This window comes from Equus przewalskii, chromosome 8 (genome assembly GCF_037783145.1).
Source record: "Equus przewalskii isolate Varuska chromosome 8, EquPr2, whole genome shotgun sequence".
Lineage (NCBI taxonomy): Eukaryota > Metazoa > Chordata > Mammalia > Perissodactyla > Equidae > Equus > Equus przewalskii.
Genome location: NC_091838.1, coordinates 35,451,657 through 35,471,538, shown reverse-complemented (window position 1 = coordinate 35,471,538; position 19,882 = coordinate 35,451,657). Strand labels below are relative to the sequence as shown.

Sequence of the window (19,882 nt, the reverse complement as noted above, 5' to 3'; positions counted from 1 at the left end):
ATGTGCTCGGCACACCCACTGCATAGTAAAGATATGTCTAACACTGTCCCTTTAAAGCCAGTGAGGGTAATGATAAAGAAGAAAGAGAGAAGCAGATGTACTGTTGGAGGATGCAGAAGAGCTAAGTCAAGGAATGCTCATTAATTTTACACAAATTATATGTTGGTAGCAGGTAGAGCTCTAAGGTAGAGCTCTATTTATTTCATTGAAAATATATGAGGTCCTTATTATAGGCAATTGAGAAGAAGAGCAATAGAAATGTCTGGGATCAGTCAAGTTGACATTATTGGAAATCTTTGTGTGGGCTACAGGAGAGCCCAGCCAGCCCTGGTAGTCTAGTGGTTAAGCTTCAGCACTCTTACCACAGCAGCCTGGGTTCGTTTCCCAGTCAGGGAACCACACCACCCATCTGTTGGGTGTCATACTGTGACAGCTCAGTGTTGCTGTGATGCTGAAAGCTATACCACCAGCATTTCAAGGGTCACCCATGGTGGGCAGGTTTCAGTGGAGCTTCAGACTAAAACGGACTAGGAAGAAGGACCTGGCCACCCACTTCCAAAAAAAGTGGTCGGGAACAGCAGTGGGCATTGCCTGATACAGCACTGGAAGGGGAGAGGATGGTGCAAAAAAGAGAGGGCAGGGTTCCGTTCTGCTGTACACAGGGTTGCCAGGAGTCAGAACTGACTTCAAGGCACTAACAACAAAATAGGAGAGCCAGAGACCCAAATGTGAGGTACAGTATGCTAATAAGTAGTTCTACCTATGTAATGACTGGGCCTCAGCTTCTTTTAAAAATAAGGAAAACATACTTCACCCTTCTACCCCATCCACTCTTCACTGACTTTATCAGACTGTGGTAAGAATGACTTAACATATAAACAAACTTTGTTAACTAAAAACAGTAAACAATATAAAATACTAAGAAGGTTTTTCAAACAATTCTTTAAATTAAAAATACAAATATAAATTTCTACTATATACATAAAATTATAGTATATTAGATAATTATATACTATAGAAATATAAATTTATATAGTACATATAATATATAGTATGAATACAATTATGATATGTACTATATAACATTATAATATATTCCATAGTATGACAAAATATAGAATCCTTCTAAGTTTTAGCATTACATGGAGAAATTTTCACTTCTCGTTCCATGAAGAAAAAACCCCAAAGTAGCACTCCATCCTCTTTTCTAAAGAGAACTGGCTCTCTCTCTCTCTCTCTCTCATGATTTGTAGTACAATGTCACCTTCCTCACCCAGATGCACATGCCACAGCATGTCTTGGTTCTGGACCAGTGCACAGTGCACTTGACAGTGGGAGGCCTGGGCCTGAGTCTGTCCTGAGGCACAGCCTCCCCATGCCTAAGCTACCAAAGCTAGGTTAGACTTACTGCAGAAAGTAGAACAATACATTTATGTCTGAGAATCAAGTCTATAAGTACTAAATTTACTTCCTCTGTATCATTTGACTAACATCAAAATAGCATTTTTTTCTTTCCTTATTTATTAATCTTTAAGAAATGTACAGCCATAATTTATCGCTTGTCATACAAATGATCTGTAATGATTACTGAACATACTTTTTTTTTTTTTTTTTGAGAAAGATCAGCCTGAGCTAACATCTGCCAATCCTCCTCTTTTTGCCAAGGAAGACTGGCCCTGAGCTAACATCCATGCCCACTTTCCTCTACTTTATATGGTGGATGCCTGCCACAGCATGGCTTGATGAGTGGTGCCTGGGATCTGACCAGCGGGCCCCCAGGCCACCAAAGCAGAACATGTGCACTTAACTGCTGTACCACCAGGCCAGCCCCTGAACATACTTATTTTTTGTACTTATTAGACACATATTATTTGTTACTTCCATCTAAATAATGGAAGGATCATGTTTTCAATAAGTGCACATCTCTAAACTACTGGTAAAAGCAAAACCCACCATTTACAGAACATACCTGGCAATAAAGTAACAAATTTATAAAAGAGTTCTATGGATTTGTGTCGACATTCTGTCTGGGGTCTCCCACAATTGGCTAAAAGCCACTGGACCACATCCAATAAACACAGTGATGTCGCAGGTGGAAAGCCTCTATATGGAGAGAATAAAGTATATTTAATATACACCCCAGTGTTTAGCATTTAGCTGACCCAAGAATCTAGAAATCGTAAACTCGATTTTGCCACACTGATACATGTAGAGATCTTACTAAAAGACATTCAATTTATTTTTAATATATTATCATTAGAATACAATCAAAATGTCACAGGTTAAATGGGTTCTGCTTACCTTCATTTTTTTTTAAAGGGAAGATTAAAAGGTATTTCTTAAAAGAATAGCATCAAGTATTTTCATGTTCCCTTTTCAATGTACCTTAAAACAAAAGGGGGTTTAAGATCTAAAGCAGTGTTTCTCAAATTGTGGTCCACGGACCAGCTGCATTAGTATTATCTGTAAATTTGGCAGAAATGCAAATTCTCAGCCCCACCCCAGACCTACTAAAACAGATTCTGAGGACAGGGCCCAGCAATCTGTGTTTTAACTAGACCTCCAGGTAATTCTAATGCATGCTCAAGTTTGAGAATCAGGGATAGAAAGCATAAGTTAATGGTAGAATTTGAAAGACTCAATTTTAAAACAGAGAAAATATTAATATCTAGTACATGGGCCAATGCTTCTGCACAGTGGTGGCCACCAGCAGACATCAGAGTCCCTTAGACACTCTGCACAGATCTGGAAGGGTTGATGCATGGCACACCCTATCCTGTCTGAGAACAAGACCTTGCTGGAATGGGGATGAGAGCAAAGACTGGAAACCACTGGTCAGTAAACCAGCCCTGGTTTTAAGCATCATCATTCCATAATTCTATAATTCTGTATCTGTCAAAATCCTACTATCTCAATATTTCAGTTCTTATGCTGCAAATTCACTCCAAAATAGTTTGTATATATTATAGTCAAATAATTCTACATTAAATTTGTATCCAAAATTAGTGCAGGTAAAACAAATGTCTCAGTTACAAAACTAATTTTCAAATTTTATCCACTATCCCAATCAAAATTAAACTTATACCTTTCAGACATAAAGCTTTTTAACATCTTTGGAAAATTGACTCTTCACACTTCCACACATTCCTTGTTTAGAAAATTAATTCTTTATACTTCCACACATTCCTCCCAGATTCTCCTTTATTAACTATTAGTTTTACGTTAGGATAAAAACAGGGAAAATGAAGCAATACCACCCACCGTGGCAAACGTCGTTTTTTTGCTTTGTTTAAAGAAACGTGCTTCTTCTCAATGATAAGACTGAGATGATCAATGGCATCACAACATTGTTGAATTGTACCTGTTCTCAAGTACAAAAATATATTTCCAAAGAAGATATATAGTTGATTATTAATAAATTAGTATTATAGGTTTATTGGCCTAGTTTTTTAATTAAAAAGGCAATTTTATAGTAGAGTTAATATCTTTTCACCTCTCAGAAAATTTAAATAAATGACTTACATTGCATGTCCAAAACCAAAACAAAATCCATATTTAAGACTGCAAGATAGCATGGTGTACATATGTGTGCACAGTCACACACACAGCAATACCACACCTAATGAGAAACTGATCCACCAGCCCATCAACCAGCCAAAGAACAGCCTCACATAATGGATTTGAGCTGGAAGAGACTCTGAAGGTATCATGAAACCCACACACCAGGTCAGAGCCTGTGAATCTCAATTTAAGGCCTTTATTTAGGGAGTGTAAGTTCCTTGACCTCCTCTTCTTCTTATGCAGGTTAAACTATACTATAGGTTAAAAATACAGCCACTGTAGAGGGAGAACAGAAATAAAATAGTAAAACCAGCCACAGATGTCTAGGATAATTAAAGAACGGAGCCTTACACCACTTATTTTGACCTCTGTTACCAAGAAAAAGTGTTCTTTCTATGATTTTTAAATATGGTGGTGATTTTTAAAAGAGTAAAGTTTCACTCATTGAGATAAATAAAGCAATCCTAAGCTATCTGATGGCAAGGACTAAATTTTAAGCGTTTCTGCCCATAGCAGGCTATCTACACAAAGAAGAATAGAGCTCAACTTGTCTTTTAAAAAAAAGAAACAGAAACAAAATCTGGATAAGTGAAAGAGATGTTCTGCCACCACACAGCTCCGTGACCTAGATCAGTCACCTACATTCTCTGGCCCCCGTGCCCTGACTAGTATGGAGACTGAACAACGAGATTGCTAAGAAGTCTTCTAGTTCAAAAACTCTATCATGTTCCCAATAGCTTCTGGAAAGAATTTAATTTTAAAGACTATTATTTATCACTCTCTTAGCTACTTTAGCCCATTTCTAACTTAATATCTTTTTATTATTTCTTTAATTATGGTCAAAATAGCTTTATCACAATCTTGTAATGAGACCTATTTCCTACTTTCTAAATTGTCATTAGTGAGTTCAGAGACACTGATCACATCTCACTGGTTATTACGTCCAGCTTTCTTTGTGCAATCTGCACATTTTTTTTTTTCTGCTTTATTTCCCCAAATCCCCCCCAGTACATAGCTATATATCTTAGTTGCAGGTCCTTCTAGTTGTGGCATGTGGGATGCCACCTCAGCATTGCCTAACGAGCAGTGCCATGTCCCTGCCCAGGATCCGAACCGGCAAAACGCTGGGCCGCTACAGCGGAGCACGTGAACTTAACCACTTGGCCACGGGGCCGGCCCCTGTACATTTTCATATTTTCTGTCACGATAGTAACTGGCTGGCTTCATTAGAGCTACCCTATAAAACTGTCCCACCTGCCCTGAGAAGGATCTCTGACCAGCGGTCACGTTCACTGGCCACCTGAGCCCAGGGAACACAGTGAGTCTTTGAGGAGGAGGACATGGAAGACTCTTTTACAAACTAAATTTGTGACACTGGAAGGGGATATTTCCCCTTCACATTTATCACCCTAAATGGGAGATGTGAGAAAAGAAAACACTACCTTATGAGAGAATTATCTGAGGCTTAACCCAAGTGGAAAAGCTCTTAAAGACTGGTAAGGAAAACAGAACTGTCATGCAAACAGAGAGCTTGGATAAGACCTACCTAAGGATTTCTCATCTGTATGTGCTAAGGCCAGACTTTCCATATACGTTACCAAGGCTTCAAACACAAACTGTTCTACCAGAGACTCTTCTTCCCTGAAAAATAAAACAACATTGAGCCTCATCTAAGAAAACAGTGAAGCAGAAACAAGGAAAAAAAGTAATGTTATTAAAGAAGACACACATTAATTAAATTTGCTTTTTAAAAAATGGCTCAAATGCTTTAAAACATAAAACAATCTAAAATACTTCTCAAAGAAGAAAATTTCCTCAAGAGCAGAGCAGAGACTACATAACCTGGAAGAGGCAACATGGGCTTTTTCTCTGTCAACAAGTAGTCTTCCTCTTCCACCTGTGGAATTGCTCATAGCACATGGAACCACAGAACCACTGTTCTGATCATACTTCCAAACACCTTATTAAAATTAAACATAGGTGAAGAGAAGAGCTGATACCACATCCACATTCTTTTAAAATAAAGGAATTTTAAAAGTTCTCAAACTATCCAAAAATAAGTCAACACCAATAGTAAATGCTATGACTTTTACAAGCCTATCCAGTACATGAGAATGATTAATTCAATCAACAATGTCTGTGGACCATCTATTGATAGTATAGAGTGAACTCATGGGTGGGCCAAGGGCAGACGCCAGATCTCTCACTGGAAAAATCTGTTCCTTAATAACACAGGACAGTAAATGATTAAGTACAAAACGACAGGCACCAAGCCTCATAGCAATTCAAAGAAAACCAAGAGCTGGAGCTTCTAGTTGTGAGATGAAGTGCTGGGTCACTGCCCAACCCCTGGGAAGGAGCACGTTCCCAGAACAAACAGAACTGGAGTGAGGTGTTGGAGGATAGGGAGGACTGCAAGCAAGAACTGCAAACTCGTGTTTGCCTTAGCAGGAATATTATCCTAATTTTTTTTTTTTTTAATTTGAATCCCAGTAGGGACAGGGCCTCTCAGGGTTCCACAAGCTCCACACCTCTCCCAGTGCTGCACCCCCCAGATCTCATACTGAAAATAAAAGATATTACCAATAAATGTATGGTGTGAACAGTAAGGGAGGCAAGGCAAAAAACACAGTGTCAGCAAGAAAATTGGCAAAGCTAGAAGAAAAGGTTCATTTGAAAGAGTAACTTCTGATAAGACTGCAAAAGTTGGAGTTTTAAATGTAGAGATCTTGGAAGGCCAGGCTAAGTATAACAGTTTTCATCTTAGGTGCCAAAACCAATTAAAGTAGCTAAGTAGAGAAATGACATGACAAAATGATACTCTAAAACTGTGCTCTCCAAAGAAAGGTGTGCAAAACAGTTCATTAGGATGCAGAAAGGAAACATTAAAACTTGGATTTATATTATCCAACACTCAGGATCTCAAGAAGTTCATCTTCCATGCACTTTTTCTCAAAAAGCCACTTGGAATGTGGTCCAACAAATGATAGTATTCAAGAAGGAAGATGAGAGGAAAAGGAAATAGAAGAGCAAGCACAGGAAAGAAGTAAAAGGAAAGTCTGAGAGGAGTGTCGAAGAGACCCAGAAACGGCAGACAAGCAGGGACAGCTGTTTCCACAAGAATGCAACAGTATGGGCTTCCAAACTGCACAGAAGACCCAGGTTAGCCGGGTCCAAATTCCTCTTAACCTGGCCTACCATGACCATGTGCTTGAAGTTCTTCTCCTGTCCATGTTCAGCCTGGACCACCTGACAGTGTTCATTTATCCCACAAGAAGATTTTGTTTGTCCTGCTCCTGTTAGATGGAGGTACGTCACTGGGAAGCACAAGGAAAAATTAAACGGCAGTCCACACCCTCTGACAACGTTTCTCCCAGATGTCAGCTGCTGGTCTACTTCACACGATTTCTGAAGAGCTCTGCTTCCCAGGACTAAGGATGGACCCTGTCAATCCAATTCCTTGGACTGGGCTCCTGTAGTCTCTCAGGGAAGGTGAAGCCAGTCTCCATTCAGCAGATTCTCCCAGGATCCTTCACCTGAGAGTGAAAACACTGACCCATCCTCACAGAGCCATGTCTACGCTTACCATCCACTTTCCAAAATGCAAGAGTACACCGTTTAGGGTGTACACATAGATAATGAAACAAAAGAGAAGAGCAAAAGAACAAGTAACATAAATGTCAGGAGAAGGATTAACAGGGCAAAGGAGGTTCTAAAATATAACCTAGGTGGGAAGTATGCAGCAACTTGTCTTATTATTATTCTACAAACTTTACACGTTTTTTGTGTGTTTTCTTTTAGTTGAGTATAATTGACATTTAACATACATTAGTTTCGGTGTGCAACATAACGATTTGATATTTGTATATATCATGAAATGAGCACCTCAATTAACTCCAGTTAATATTCATCACCATACAAAGTTACGCATTTTTTTTCTTGTGATAAGAACTTTTAATATCTATCCTCTTGGCAACTTTCAAAAATGCAATACAGTATTATTGACTGCAGTTGCCATGCGGTACCTTACTTCTCCATGTCTTATTTATTTTCTAACTGGAAGTTTGTACCTTTTGACTTCCTTCACCCACTTCACCCACCCTCCCGCCCCTCATCTCTGGCAACCACTGATCTAAGAGCTTAAGTTTTTTTTAGATTCCACATATAAATTAGATCATATGGTATTTGTCTTTCTCTGTCTGATTGTCTTGTATAATGCCCTCAAGGTCCATCCATGTTGTTGCAAATGGTAAGATTTCATTCTTTTTTATGGCTGAATAATATTTCATTATATATTTACTTTTACACAACACATCTTCTTTATCCATTCATCCATTGATGGACACTCAGGTTGTTTCCATGTCTTGGCTATTGTAAATAATGCTGCAATGAACATGGGGGTGCAGATGTCTTTTCAAGCTAGTGTTTTTGTTTCCTTCAGATAAATACTCAGAAGTAGAATTGCTGGATCATGATACTTTATTTATAATCTTTTGAGGAACCTCCATACTGTTTTCCACGGTGGCTGCACCCATTTACATCCCACCAATGGAGTACAAGGGTTTCCTTTTCTCCACATCCTCACAACACTTATCTTTTGCCTTTTTATAACAGCCATTCTAACAGGTGTGAGATTATAGCTCACTGTTGTTTGGATTTGCATTTCCCTGATGATTAGTGATGTTGAGCATCTTTTCATGTGCCTGGTGGTCCATTTGTATGTCTTCTTTGGAAAAATGTCTATTCAGTTCATCTGCTCATTTTTTAATGAAGACTTTTTGTTTTTCGCTGAGTTGTATGTCCTTTTTGTATTTTGGATATTAATCCTTTATCAGATACCTAATTTGCAAATATTTCCTCCCATTCCTTAGGCTGCCTTTTCATTTTGCTGATGGTTTCCTTTGCTGTGCAGAAGCTTTTTTTAGTTTGATGTAGTCCCACTTGTTCATTTTTGCTTCTGTTTCCCTGGCTTTTGGAGTTAGTGCCAAAAAATCACCAAGACTGATGCCAAGTAGCTTACCATCTATGTTTTCTTCTAGTAGTTTTACAGTTTCAGGTCTTACACTCAAGTCTTTAATCCATTTTGAGTTAAGTTTTGTATATGGTGTAAGAGAGAAGTCCAGTTTCATTCTTTAGCATGTGGCTGTCCAGTTTCCCCAACACCATTTATTGAAGATATTATCCTTTCCCCATTGTATATTCTTGGTTTCTTTGTCATAAATTAATTGACCATATATGTCTGGTTTTATTTCTGGGCTCTCTATTCTGTTCCACCAATCTATGCATCTGTTTTTATGCCAATATCATACCGTTTTAATTACTATAGCTTTGTAATATAGTTTGAAATCAGGAAGCATGATACCTCCAGCTTTGTTCTTCTTTCTCAAGATTGTTTTGGCCATTTGGGGTCTTCCATGGTTCGATACAAATTTTAAGATTCTTTGTTCTATTTCCGTGAAACATGCTATTGGACTTTTGATAGGTAGTGCATTGAATCTGTAGATTGCTTCAGGTAACATGGACATTTTAACAACGTTAATTATTCCAATTCAAAAGCACAGAATATCTTTCCATTTATTTGCATCTTCTTCCAACAATGTCTTATAGTTTTCAGGTACAGGTGTTTCACCTCCTTAGTTAAATTTATTCCTAGATATTTTCTTCTTTATGATACAATTGTAAATGGGATTGTTTTCTTAACTTCTCTTTCAGACAGTTTGTTATTAACGTATAGAAATACAACAGATTTTTGTATATTGATTTTGTATCTTGCAACTTTATTGAATTCACTGATTACTTCTAACAGTTTTTAGGTAGAGTCTTTAGGGTTTTCTAGGAAACCCTATTTATAAGGTTTTCTACATATAGTTTTCCTATATATATATAAAAAACCCTATCATGTCATCTACAAATAGTGACAGTTTTACACATTTTAAAACTCTCTCTTTTAAAACAGTCGTTTTAAAAACAAATAGGTTTCATAATTTAAAAAGCTAAAAACAAATACCGTAGTGGCTTCAAACTGCAGTCAATTTTCATACGAACATGCAAATGTACACACAGATTCCTATCTATCCATCCATCATCCATCACCCATCTATCTATCACCTAGCTAGCTAGCTAGCTATCTGTCTATCAGCTATCTTATCTTTATAATTGCTCCCCTCATATCTATCCCAACTGCCATTTCCTGAGAAACTATTCTAACCAAACGAGGTCACGTTCCTCAATATAAGATTCCTTAGTAAGCAGGTATCACTACTGAAAGCACTAATTTCAGCTATAAATTTTATATTTATCTATATGACTAATTAATGCTTATCTCTCTTTCTTAAATGCAACCCACATGAAGGGCTATATCTTTCTATTTCTGGCATTTGGCAGTGCCTGGCATATAATATTCTTAATAAGTAATGCTAAATTAATAAAAAAAAAAAAAACGAACAAACACCACTACATCCTTAGGTCAGGGATGAATTATCTCTTTCTTGGACTTTTGAAACAGCCCCTTTGCTGGCGTCCTGGTCCTCAGTCTTGACCCCTTCAGAACTACTTTCCATATAGCTATTGGAAGGTCAATTTTAGGGGGAAATCTAACCATTCTGCTCCCTGCTCCCACTACTCCAGGGACTCGTTGTCACTAGAGGTGACCTACATTTCCTAACTCAACAGACAAAGGCTCCTGACTAGTCTCACTATGCTCTCTTCCAAACCTAAAACTCCACAGTCAAGGAATATAAAATGTCTTCATCTCCTTATATACCATACTATTTCTTATCTCTATCCTATCTCTTTGATCTGAAATGCTTTGGCTGATCTCCATTAGTCCTTTTAGTTTCAGCTCAAGTATACATGTTATAGGAAGCCTTCCCTACCCTACTCAAACTAGGTTAGATACTCTTCTGTGCTCCAAAAGACACTGTATTATGTCTTTTGTTGCATTTACAAGACTGCTGTGGTATTATGTTTGTAAGTATTTCTCAGAAGTTTCTGAGCTTCTTGCATTTCTTGAAAACTGCACACTTTAATTCATTTTTTAATGCCCAGAAAATAGTACAACATCCAGCACATAATTACCAATGCTTGATCTATGAATACATGGATACATAAACACCAAGTCACTTTTCAAAATGACTACTAAAAACTTAAAGAAATTCTTTTACCCTCGCCCCTACCATGTTGCTTACTTACCTGAATTCCCTGTAGATATTATTAAAAGCAAGTGATGCTCCCAGCCTCTTGAAGGCATTCGGATGAAGTGCAAAGCTATACAGTCGCTTGAAAAGCGATTTGGTATTTACTGGACTTTTTTCCTGCTGCTGTGGTGTCGTCTGCTTAATGGACCATTTAAGGAATTCTTGAATACACTGACCACAAAAATCTCTCAAAGTACTGTCAACAGGGTCCACAATTCCATCCTGAAACAAAGCATAAAATGACAACTGAATACCCTGGTCTGCTTCTGAGCATAACCAGAGTACACCATGAAAATTAATTTAGAGCACTATTCAAGAAAAAATAAACACTAATAAAACCAATCTGATTGTCTAGAACCTAGACTCTAATAACAATTTCCTTTTGACATAAGGAAAGCACTTTCTTTTCAACAAATTAAAAAACTAAAAAAAATCTATAAAAAAAAAGAGAGACTATTTTAATTAACAACAAAGTAGTCTTTCCTTTCCCTGAAGAAACACAATGGCTACATCCTAAGAATTTTTGTTGTTGACTTCACCTCCTAACAGTATCTGAAATGCTTTATTTATTGAGGTTAATGAGAATAAGACCCTTGCAAATTCCAAGGAAATTGTACTGCTACACAGAGAAAAATCATATGTAGATGTGGTTCTGAACATACACCTTTCTGTAAGAGGAGTCTCTATAAAGGTAGTCACTAAGCACCTGAAGTAAACAGCTAAGGGAATTTGAGTGCTTTTGTTTCCCTTTAGACATTATTCCATCCTCTTAGATCTGTATAAAAAAAGTTTAACTGGAAATGGTACACTGAACACTGAAATAAGGGAGTTCTTTCTGCCTAACATTTGCAGTTATTTGCTACATGCAAAATCTTTGATTACAGTTGTAATCAGAATTCAAGAAGGTAATAAATCGTGGAAATGTAAAGAGGTGGTACTCATTGCTTTTCAGAGCAGAGATAAATAACGTGTGTGTTAACACTAGGGAATCAGCACTTCTTTTTGGGAAACTGATGGCCACTCTCACTTGAGTGCTCTACAAACTTCACCTTTCCTCCTCTCCCTTTTCTTTCCTTAACTCTCTCATTTTACGTTATCATCTTACTCAATTTCTTTCTAAAGCTCTTCCTTACGCTACCTTCAAGGATCAAAAGGAGAAAAGAAACAGCTAAGATAGAAACTTCAGAACAGAAACATGAGAATAAATCCATCTGAATGCAAATAAGCCACAAATTAAATTTAATTAAATGTATTTACTATGGGCAGGATTCACTGGTAGACACTTCAGGGAATTAAACCACAGATGTGTCACCATCTTAATTAAAAATGTTCAGTAACTCCCACTGCCCACAATGTGGCATCCACTGAGGGTAACTCTTGAGAGTGAATGGAGGGCTCTTCATAATTAATACACAACAGGCCACAACCAGGACAGTCCTGGCAAAGCGGAACACACAGCCACTCTGCGTGCCATGTTCTGCTATCCTGCCCTAACACACATTCTCAGCCCTGCCTCACACAACACTCCCATGCAAGCAAAACTCCAAACAGACCAAATTCTTCACAAACACACCAAGCACCTGATGCCTTTATTTCCTCTGCCTGGAAAAGATATTTGCAAAACACATGGAATTAAAGGACATTTGTTTGGACAAATTTGCGAAGTGTTTAACTGGGGTCTCTGATTCCAAAGTCAGTATATGACAAAAGGAAATTATAGCCTGAAATAGGAAGTAAAATCAAATAAGATGACATTTAAAGGGATCAAATGTAACGTTATCTGCAGGAGTTGAGAAAATTATAATAAAGTGTCAAAAGACACTAAGGCTTTAGCGAACCTCATTTATTCTGCCCTCAGTGAACCAGTGACCAAATCCTAACGATTCTACCTCCACAGTCTCAGGATAGTTCTATGAAAATGGTGAGCTACTGTTTCTAGGGTCCTTTCATTGTTGAATCTGAATGCAGGAGAAAACTGGATAAGCTCAAAAAATTCCTTTTACTTTCAAGTTAACTATCATACTTTATTTTTTTGTTTGTTTGTTTTTGTTTTTTTTTTTTTTGGAGGAAGATTAGCCCTCAGCTAACTACTGCCAGTCCTCCTCTTTTTGCTGAGGAAGCCTGGCTCTGAGCTAACATCCGTGCCCATCTTCCTCTAGTTTATACGTGGGACGCCTACCACAGCATGGCTGCCAAGCAGTGCCATGTCCGCACCCGGGATCCGAACCAGCGAACCCCGGGCCGCCGAGAAGCGGAACGTGCGAACTTAACCGCTGCGCCACCGGGCCGGCCCCAACTATCGTACTTTAGATATTAAAAAAACAAAAAAAAGAGGATACTGCAACTCTGATAAAAGTTCAAGGAGATTCTTATTCATTCCTTCCTCCCTCAACACACACACGCAGAGCCTTAATGTGAATATTTGCTTGCAGATGTTTAAAAGTATCACTTAAGTAAATAAATATGGCAACCTGATCAATAAAATACCACTTCACCAATTCTCTAAAACAAAAGAAAAAGACAGTATGATCTAGCTAGATGCTACACTTTGATTCTTGATAGGTAATTTTTTTTTTTTTTTTGAGGAAGATTAGCCCTGAGCTAACATCTGCTGCCAATCCTCCTCTTTTTGCTGAGGAAGACTGGCCCTGAGCTAACATCCATGCCCATCTTCCTCTGCTTTATATATGGGAATCCCACCACAGCATGGCTTTTGCCAAGTGGTGCCATGTCTGCACCGGGGATCTGAACCAGTGAACCCTGGGCCGCCGAGAAGGGGAACATGTGAACTTAACTGCTGCGCCAGCGGGCCGGTCCCGATAGGTAACTTTTCTTAAAGTTCTAAATATAGATCAACTATAACTAGTCAATGGGAACAGCAGGAAAAGAATCAACCATTACTCACCAATATCGTTTCTAGTAAGGCGACAGTGTCCTGACTTTCAAATTTCTTGTTGTTAGTGAACCAGTGAATCAGTTGCATAACTAGTGGCTCATACAGTTGCCTTGTCACCTGATGACAAAATATGATTAGAGTTTACTATTCTCATGTTAAAGTCATTTTATATTGGAAAGAGTTCCAATGGCAGGGGCAGAATTAAGTGATACTACTACTATGGTTTTATTAGTTTTCTTTTCTAGTTAAATTTAATGATGAACATGTTCTTTCTAACTACTCCTCTCCTTCCTCAAAGTCCAGCAAATAAAAAATATGCATACTAAAACTCATAGTTTCTCTAATTAGGATGACAGTTTCAGGTAGATACTATTGGTTTTTTAATATTTATCGTTATTAATTGGATCTTGAACATGCACATGATGTATTCTGGATCAGAGACTATCATTATTCAATTAAAAAGCAAATAATGACCATGTGGTACCTTACACCCTGATTCACACCCTTGCAGTAAAAAAACAAAAGCCAGATCAATGCCCTACGCATGCAAACTTCGAAGCCTGCATCATAGGAGAAGATATACAAGAGAAACAGGTGGCTGCCAAAAGGAGGAAGAAAAATCTTGACCCCTTGAAGATGGGATGGAAAGGATCCTGAGTTCTCACCCTAACCTTCTAGAACTTCAAGGGCCAGACAGCCCTGTGGTCTCTGGCTATTACAACCCCCTCCCAGGCCTAGGCTCCTCCCTCCTGAAAGGAAATACCCAAGGAGACAGTGTTTATCGTCCTGGAACCTGGGAGCTTAACCTTGTGGCCTAGTCTGGTGTGATTTATGATCATCTTGGGGAGATAAGTTTTATTATCCTTTTGGATCAGAGCAATTACCTAGACAAACGGTTACAGATCTAATCCGCAATATATATGAAGAGTAAAATGTTTGTAGTGAAAGTGAAGGTAAACATTCCCTATCTTTATATCTTATACATTTCTGTGTCTCACAGGTAGGGCTCCTACAGGAGCACTGAGAAATCCAGGGTAGCTTTATTTCCCAACTGATACGGAGCTCAATAATAAAGTACTCTGTTATGTATACCACCTCAAAAACCAAATGTCTCACATCTCAAAGCAAGCAACACAGAGTCCTCTTACATTTGGATATTTTTCTCCAAAAGAATATCGTTCTAACTCTTAAAGCAATTCTTTTTTTTTTTTTTTTTTGGAGGAAGATTAGCCCTCAGCTAACTACTGCCAGTCCTCCTCTTTTTTTGCTGAGGAAGCCTGGCTCTGAGCTAACATCCGTGCCCATCTTCCTCTAGTTTATACGTGGGACGCCTACCACAGCATGGCTGCCAAGCAGTGCCATGTCCGCACCCGGGATCTGAACCAGCGAACCCCGGGCCGCCGAGAAGCGGAACGTGCGAACTTAACCGCTGCGCCACCGGGCCGGCCCCAAAGCAATTCTTAAGATTAACCAAAATAAAAGGGTCTTACCTTTCAGTTTGGAAGTTTAAACTAGTCTTAAAGCGTCACTTTTTTAAAAAAAAAGAATTATACTGTTTTATTTTTAGTATGTAAGTTATATATGTGTGTGTATACATACACGCGTCCCTTATAGAAATTGCAGGAAATCTAGAAAATCATCTACCTACAATCCTACATCCCAAGGGTAACCACTGTTAACATTCAAAATCAGTTAACTTTCCAAATACTTTATTTATACACATTTAAATGTATATATACATATGTGTAAAAATAAATACACATTTGTGTAATGACTTTTCCTGTTAATTTTGATTATTTTCCATATAAATATGTTATATCATTATTTTTATTAGCTACCTGCTATCTCATGTATGGATATACCATGATCCAGTTACCTAAATCCTGTTGTGAGAAATGCAGGTATTTCTAATTTATGACTAATATAAAGAAATCACAAGAAAAGTCTTATACACACTACTCTGAGCAACATCTCTACTAAGGATACTGCTGGACAAGGGCTGCAGGTCACCAAGCCTTTTGCTCTGCCTGCAGACAGCCTATGTCAATCCATACTCCCATCAGCCATGACTCGCAGGGCGCTATCCCTACACGCTTGGCAATACCAACATTGTCAATTTTTTAAATATTTGACAATAGCTGCAAACAATATCATTTTAATTTGAATTTCCTTGCTTTCTAAAAAGGTTGACTGTTTAAAAATATATTTCATTGACTGTATACATTTCTTCATTTACAAACTGCCTATTTTTGTTCTTTATCCATTTGCACATTTTTAGATCTTATACCTTCAATAGAAAGTTGCAAAAAATGTTTTGCCACGTTTGTATATGTTAAAATTGTGGGTTTGGTGCCATTCAGTGGTTTTAAATATTCATAAAGTCATAAGTATCAATACATTCATGTTTTCCTACCCTCAATATCTTAGAGGAAAAATCTCCTTTTCTATGCAAACATTATAGAAAGACATGGGAGGAGGCCTATAATATAATAATCACAAAATACATCCAAGTAGCAGAAATCACATTTTGTATATAAAAGAAAGTGTTTTTGAATGCTGTAATCCTACTTTAATAAATAAAATATACATGCACATTTGTAAAAACGTGCTTTTACAAAGAACTGGGAATCTATTCACCAAGCTTTCTGCAGAGGATAAAGCAGCTTTTCCTGGGGAACGAGAACAGGAAAGGGATGAGGACGTGAAGGTTCCTCTTAGCTTCACAGGTTTCTAGATTAGCTAATGTTTTTATCAATGAAAAAGACTCCCAATCCAAAAATATACCCAGACAGATAAACATGCTATATAATTCATTACATTTTCCTGTAATATAGTCTGTTTCTCCATCTAAATCTTTTTAATTTGAAATTAATTTTTCATGTTACTCAGTTAGCCTAACAGGATTTATTAAATGATCCATTTCCCACTAACTTAAAATACCCCTTCTACCATATGTACAATTTTTATGCAGATGCCTGCATCCACTTCCCAACTACCAGACTGTCCCACCAATCTGTGTACTAGTTCGACATTTAACTAATATGGTTTCTTTTTAACATCTGTTACGGCAAGACTCCCTTCAGTACTCGACTCTTTCAAAATTTTTCTTGATTTGGCTCAAGTAATCATTCTTTCAGATTACTTTTTAGGTTCAAAATGAAATCAATTTGGGGCTTTTGCTATAATGATACCAAATGCATTGATTGATTTGAGGAGAGCTGGCATTTTTGCAATAGTGATTCTTCTAACTCAGGTACATAGCATATTCATTTTATATTCATAAAATATATGTTTGTCTGGCATATTGAAGTTTATTCTCAGACATTTTATATATATTTTTTGAAACTTTGATGAACGGAATGCTGTAGACATATTTTCCAAGTGGTCAATACTGATATATGAGATACGTGAGAATACTGATAGATGAGAATTCTATTTTGTAATTCATCAGCTTCCTTTATTAATTCTCAGAGTTTATCAGTTGATATTATTGGGCTTTCAAGATTAAAAAAGTATATATTCAAAATAATAATCTTTTCTCCTTCCTTTATAATGTCCCTGTCCTTAGAATCCACAGCCTGTTGAGAGGCCCAGATACTAACCACTGCAAAGAACTAACTACATACAAGTGAACCTATACTGAGCAACCACACCAAGCAACAGGCACCACTCCAGGTAGGTTCTGAAGGTGCCTGTCAAGAGGCCAACTGTGTGTCACCAAGGGCTTCAGTCCTGGCCAAAGCACAAGACAGTTAATGCTTCACGACTGGGGATGATTTGACTGTGACATTCAGGTAGACATTCTTTATCACATTAAATATAATATTGACTTGTCTTGTCAAGATGGTGGTGTAGGCGGACTCTGAATTTACCTCCTCCCATGAACACAAGGAGGTTACAACTATTCTTGGAAAAATTATCCATGAGAACGAAGCAAACAAGGGATAAAAAGAACCCCCACAACAAGGGACAGTCCTGACTGTGGTGGAAGAAGCAGAAATTCCTTTCTGGATAGAAAAAAGCCACCTTCACAAGCCATTAGCATCACAGCTGACCAAGCAGGAGCAATTCTAAGGTAGACAGCCTTCCCTGGAGGAGTGGGGACCTGAGGAGTGGCACGTTACTGCGATAAGCATACTTTGGACTCAGCACAGCTGAGACAAGTGTCATGATATCTGGCTTTGCTGTCTATTAACTACGATGAGGAATATCCGCAGAAAAGTTACTGGACATAAGTGGAAAAACCCCGCTCTTAAAGAGCCCACACAGATTCACCCATCTCAGAAAGCAAACAAAAATCACCAGAAAGAAAGGCGTACAGTCCTGTGGTGAAAAACACTTACTTGGTAGACTCTGGGTGCATCTCAGTGAGAGGTGAGACCTCTCCAGGAACTTAGACATTGGTGGCATCCATTATTGTGACCTAGTACAGGCATGCTGACACAGATGCTGGCAGATGTCACCGGAGTTCTTCCCCTGTGCTGATAGCCCAGGGTGTGCCCCACCCACTAGAGCACAGATTTAATCTAGCTCAGCCAGGGCAGGCAGCCTGCCCTAGGGACTGGCCCCACCCAACAGAAAGCACTCAGGCTACTTGTAGGCCTGCACAGACTAGGTGCCTTGATCCTCTGCAGGCAGGTGAGTGGGTCCACCACTGTGGGGCAGGGCCTGTGTAAGAAGCAGGTGGAGTAGGGGGAGCATTGGCAGAGAGTGTGGGGGCCACTGCATTGGGCCAACTAGGTATACTCCATGGAGTCAGGACGTGTGCATGGGCCAGGACTGTGTTGACTGTGCGTGTGGACCTGTGGGGCTTGGGGCTTATCAGCAGCAGAAGACCTCAGCCTCAGAGCTATGGGTCCCACCTTCCAAAGCCTGAAACAATTCGGTGATCCCATGTCTAAGGCCAGCCCCACTCAGCTGCAATCCTAAGAGAGCTGACAATAGCCTTGTAGGCCTGAGGCCTATAGCAATTGTAAGCCCCTGAGCCTAGCAACCGGCCACACGTGGGGCCCACTCACTTAACAGAAAAACTGCAACAGGAGTGTGCCATTAGACCTCGCAGCCAACTTGCTCAGGTTCCCCAAAGCCAATTTACAAACAGCTGGCCAGGTGGGAAAGCCTAGACTCCCTGGGTACCTGCAGTAAGAGCAATCCTGCCACAGCAGAAGGACACATGTACCCTACACAAGGGTCACTCCTGGAACATCTGGACTGGTGACAAGGGAAGCACAAGTGCTGGGCCTCAAAAAGGTGTCTCTTACATAAGGCCGCTTCTCCAAGATCACAAGACATAGCTGATTCACCTAATACATGGATATAAGAACAGAGAAAGAGGAAAAAGGAGGAGGCAAATGAAAACATCCCAAGCAAGGGAACAGGACAAAACCCCAGAAGAACTAAATGAAACAGAAATAAACAATCTACCTGACAAAGAGTTTAAACATACAGTCATAAAGATGCTCACTGATCTTGGGAGAAGAATAGATGAACTCAGTGAGAACGTCAACAAAGAACTGGAAAATATAAGAAACAAACAATCAGAAATGAAGAATATAATACTGGAAATAAAAACTCTCTAGAGGGACCCAATAGCAGAGTAGATGATATAGAAGAATGCATCACTGAGCTAGATGAAAGACTAGAGGAAATCACCCAAGTTGAACAGATGAAAAAAAAAAAAGGATTAAAAAGAACAAGAACAGTCTAAGGGAACTCTGGGACAACAGCAAGTGCACTAACATTCATATTATAGGTGTCCCAGAAGAAGAAGAGAGTACAAAGGAGCAGAGACTCTAACTGAAGAAATAAAAGCTCAAAACTTTCCTAACCTAAGGAAGGAAACAGACATCCAAATACAGGAAGCACAGAGAGGACCAAACAAGATAAACCCAAAGGGGCCCACACAAAGAAACATTATAATTAAAATGTCAAGAATTAAAGATAAAGAGACAATCCTAACAGCTGCAAGAGAAAGGCAACAAGTGACATACAAAGGAAATCCCATAAGGCTATCAGGTGACTTCTCAGCCAAAACCCTACAGCCTACAAGAGAGTGGCACGATATATTTGAAGTGCTGTAAACAAAAAACCTACAGTCATGAATACTCTACACAGCAAGATTATCATTCAGAATGGAGTGAGAGATAAAGAGTTTCCCAGATAAGCAAAGACTAAAGGAGTTTATCACCAAAAGTACAGTTCTACAAGAAATGCTAAAGGGACTTATTTA

At 38.7% G+C, this 19,882-nt stretch overlaps 1 protein-coding gene across 4 annotated transcripts in view; it reads right to left on the bottom strand.

The window, feature by feature from the left end:
* PRKDC (protein kinase, DNA-activated, catalytic subunit) overlaps positions 1–19,882 on the bottom strand; it is a 202,059-nt gene that overhangs the window by 120,649 nt on the left and 61,528 nt on the right. For all 4 annotated transcript variants that reach the window (XR_011543431.1, XM_070631659.1, XM_070631657.1 and 1 more), the window contains 5 exons: positions 13,663–13,770; positions 10,753–10,979; positions 5,108–5,202; positions 3,262–3,361; positions 1,970–2,103 (listed from right to left, as the gene is read on the bottom strand). Coding sequence is in view for 3 of the 4 variants with exons in the window: in XM_070631659.1 (XP_070487760.1) it covers positions 1,970–2,103; positions 3,262–3,361; positions 5,108–5,202; positions 10,753–10,979; positions 13,663–13,770 (664 nt within the window). In the remaining variant the exon portion in view is untranslated. The remainder of the gene's footprint in view (positions 1–1,969; positions 2,104–3,261; positions 3,362–5,107; positions 5,203–10,752; positions 10,980–13,662; positions 13,771–19,882) is intronic.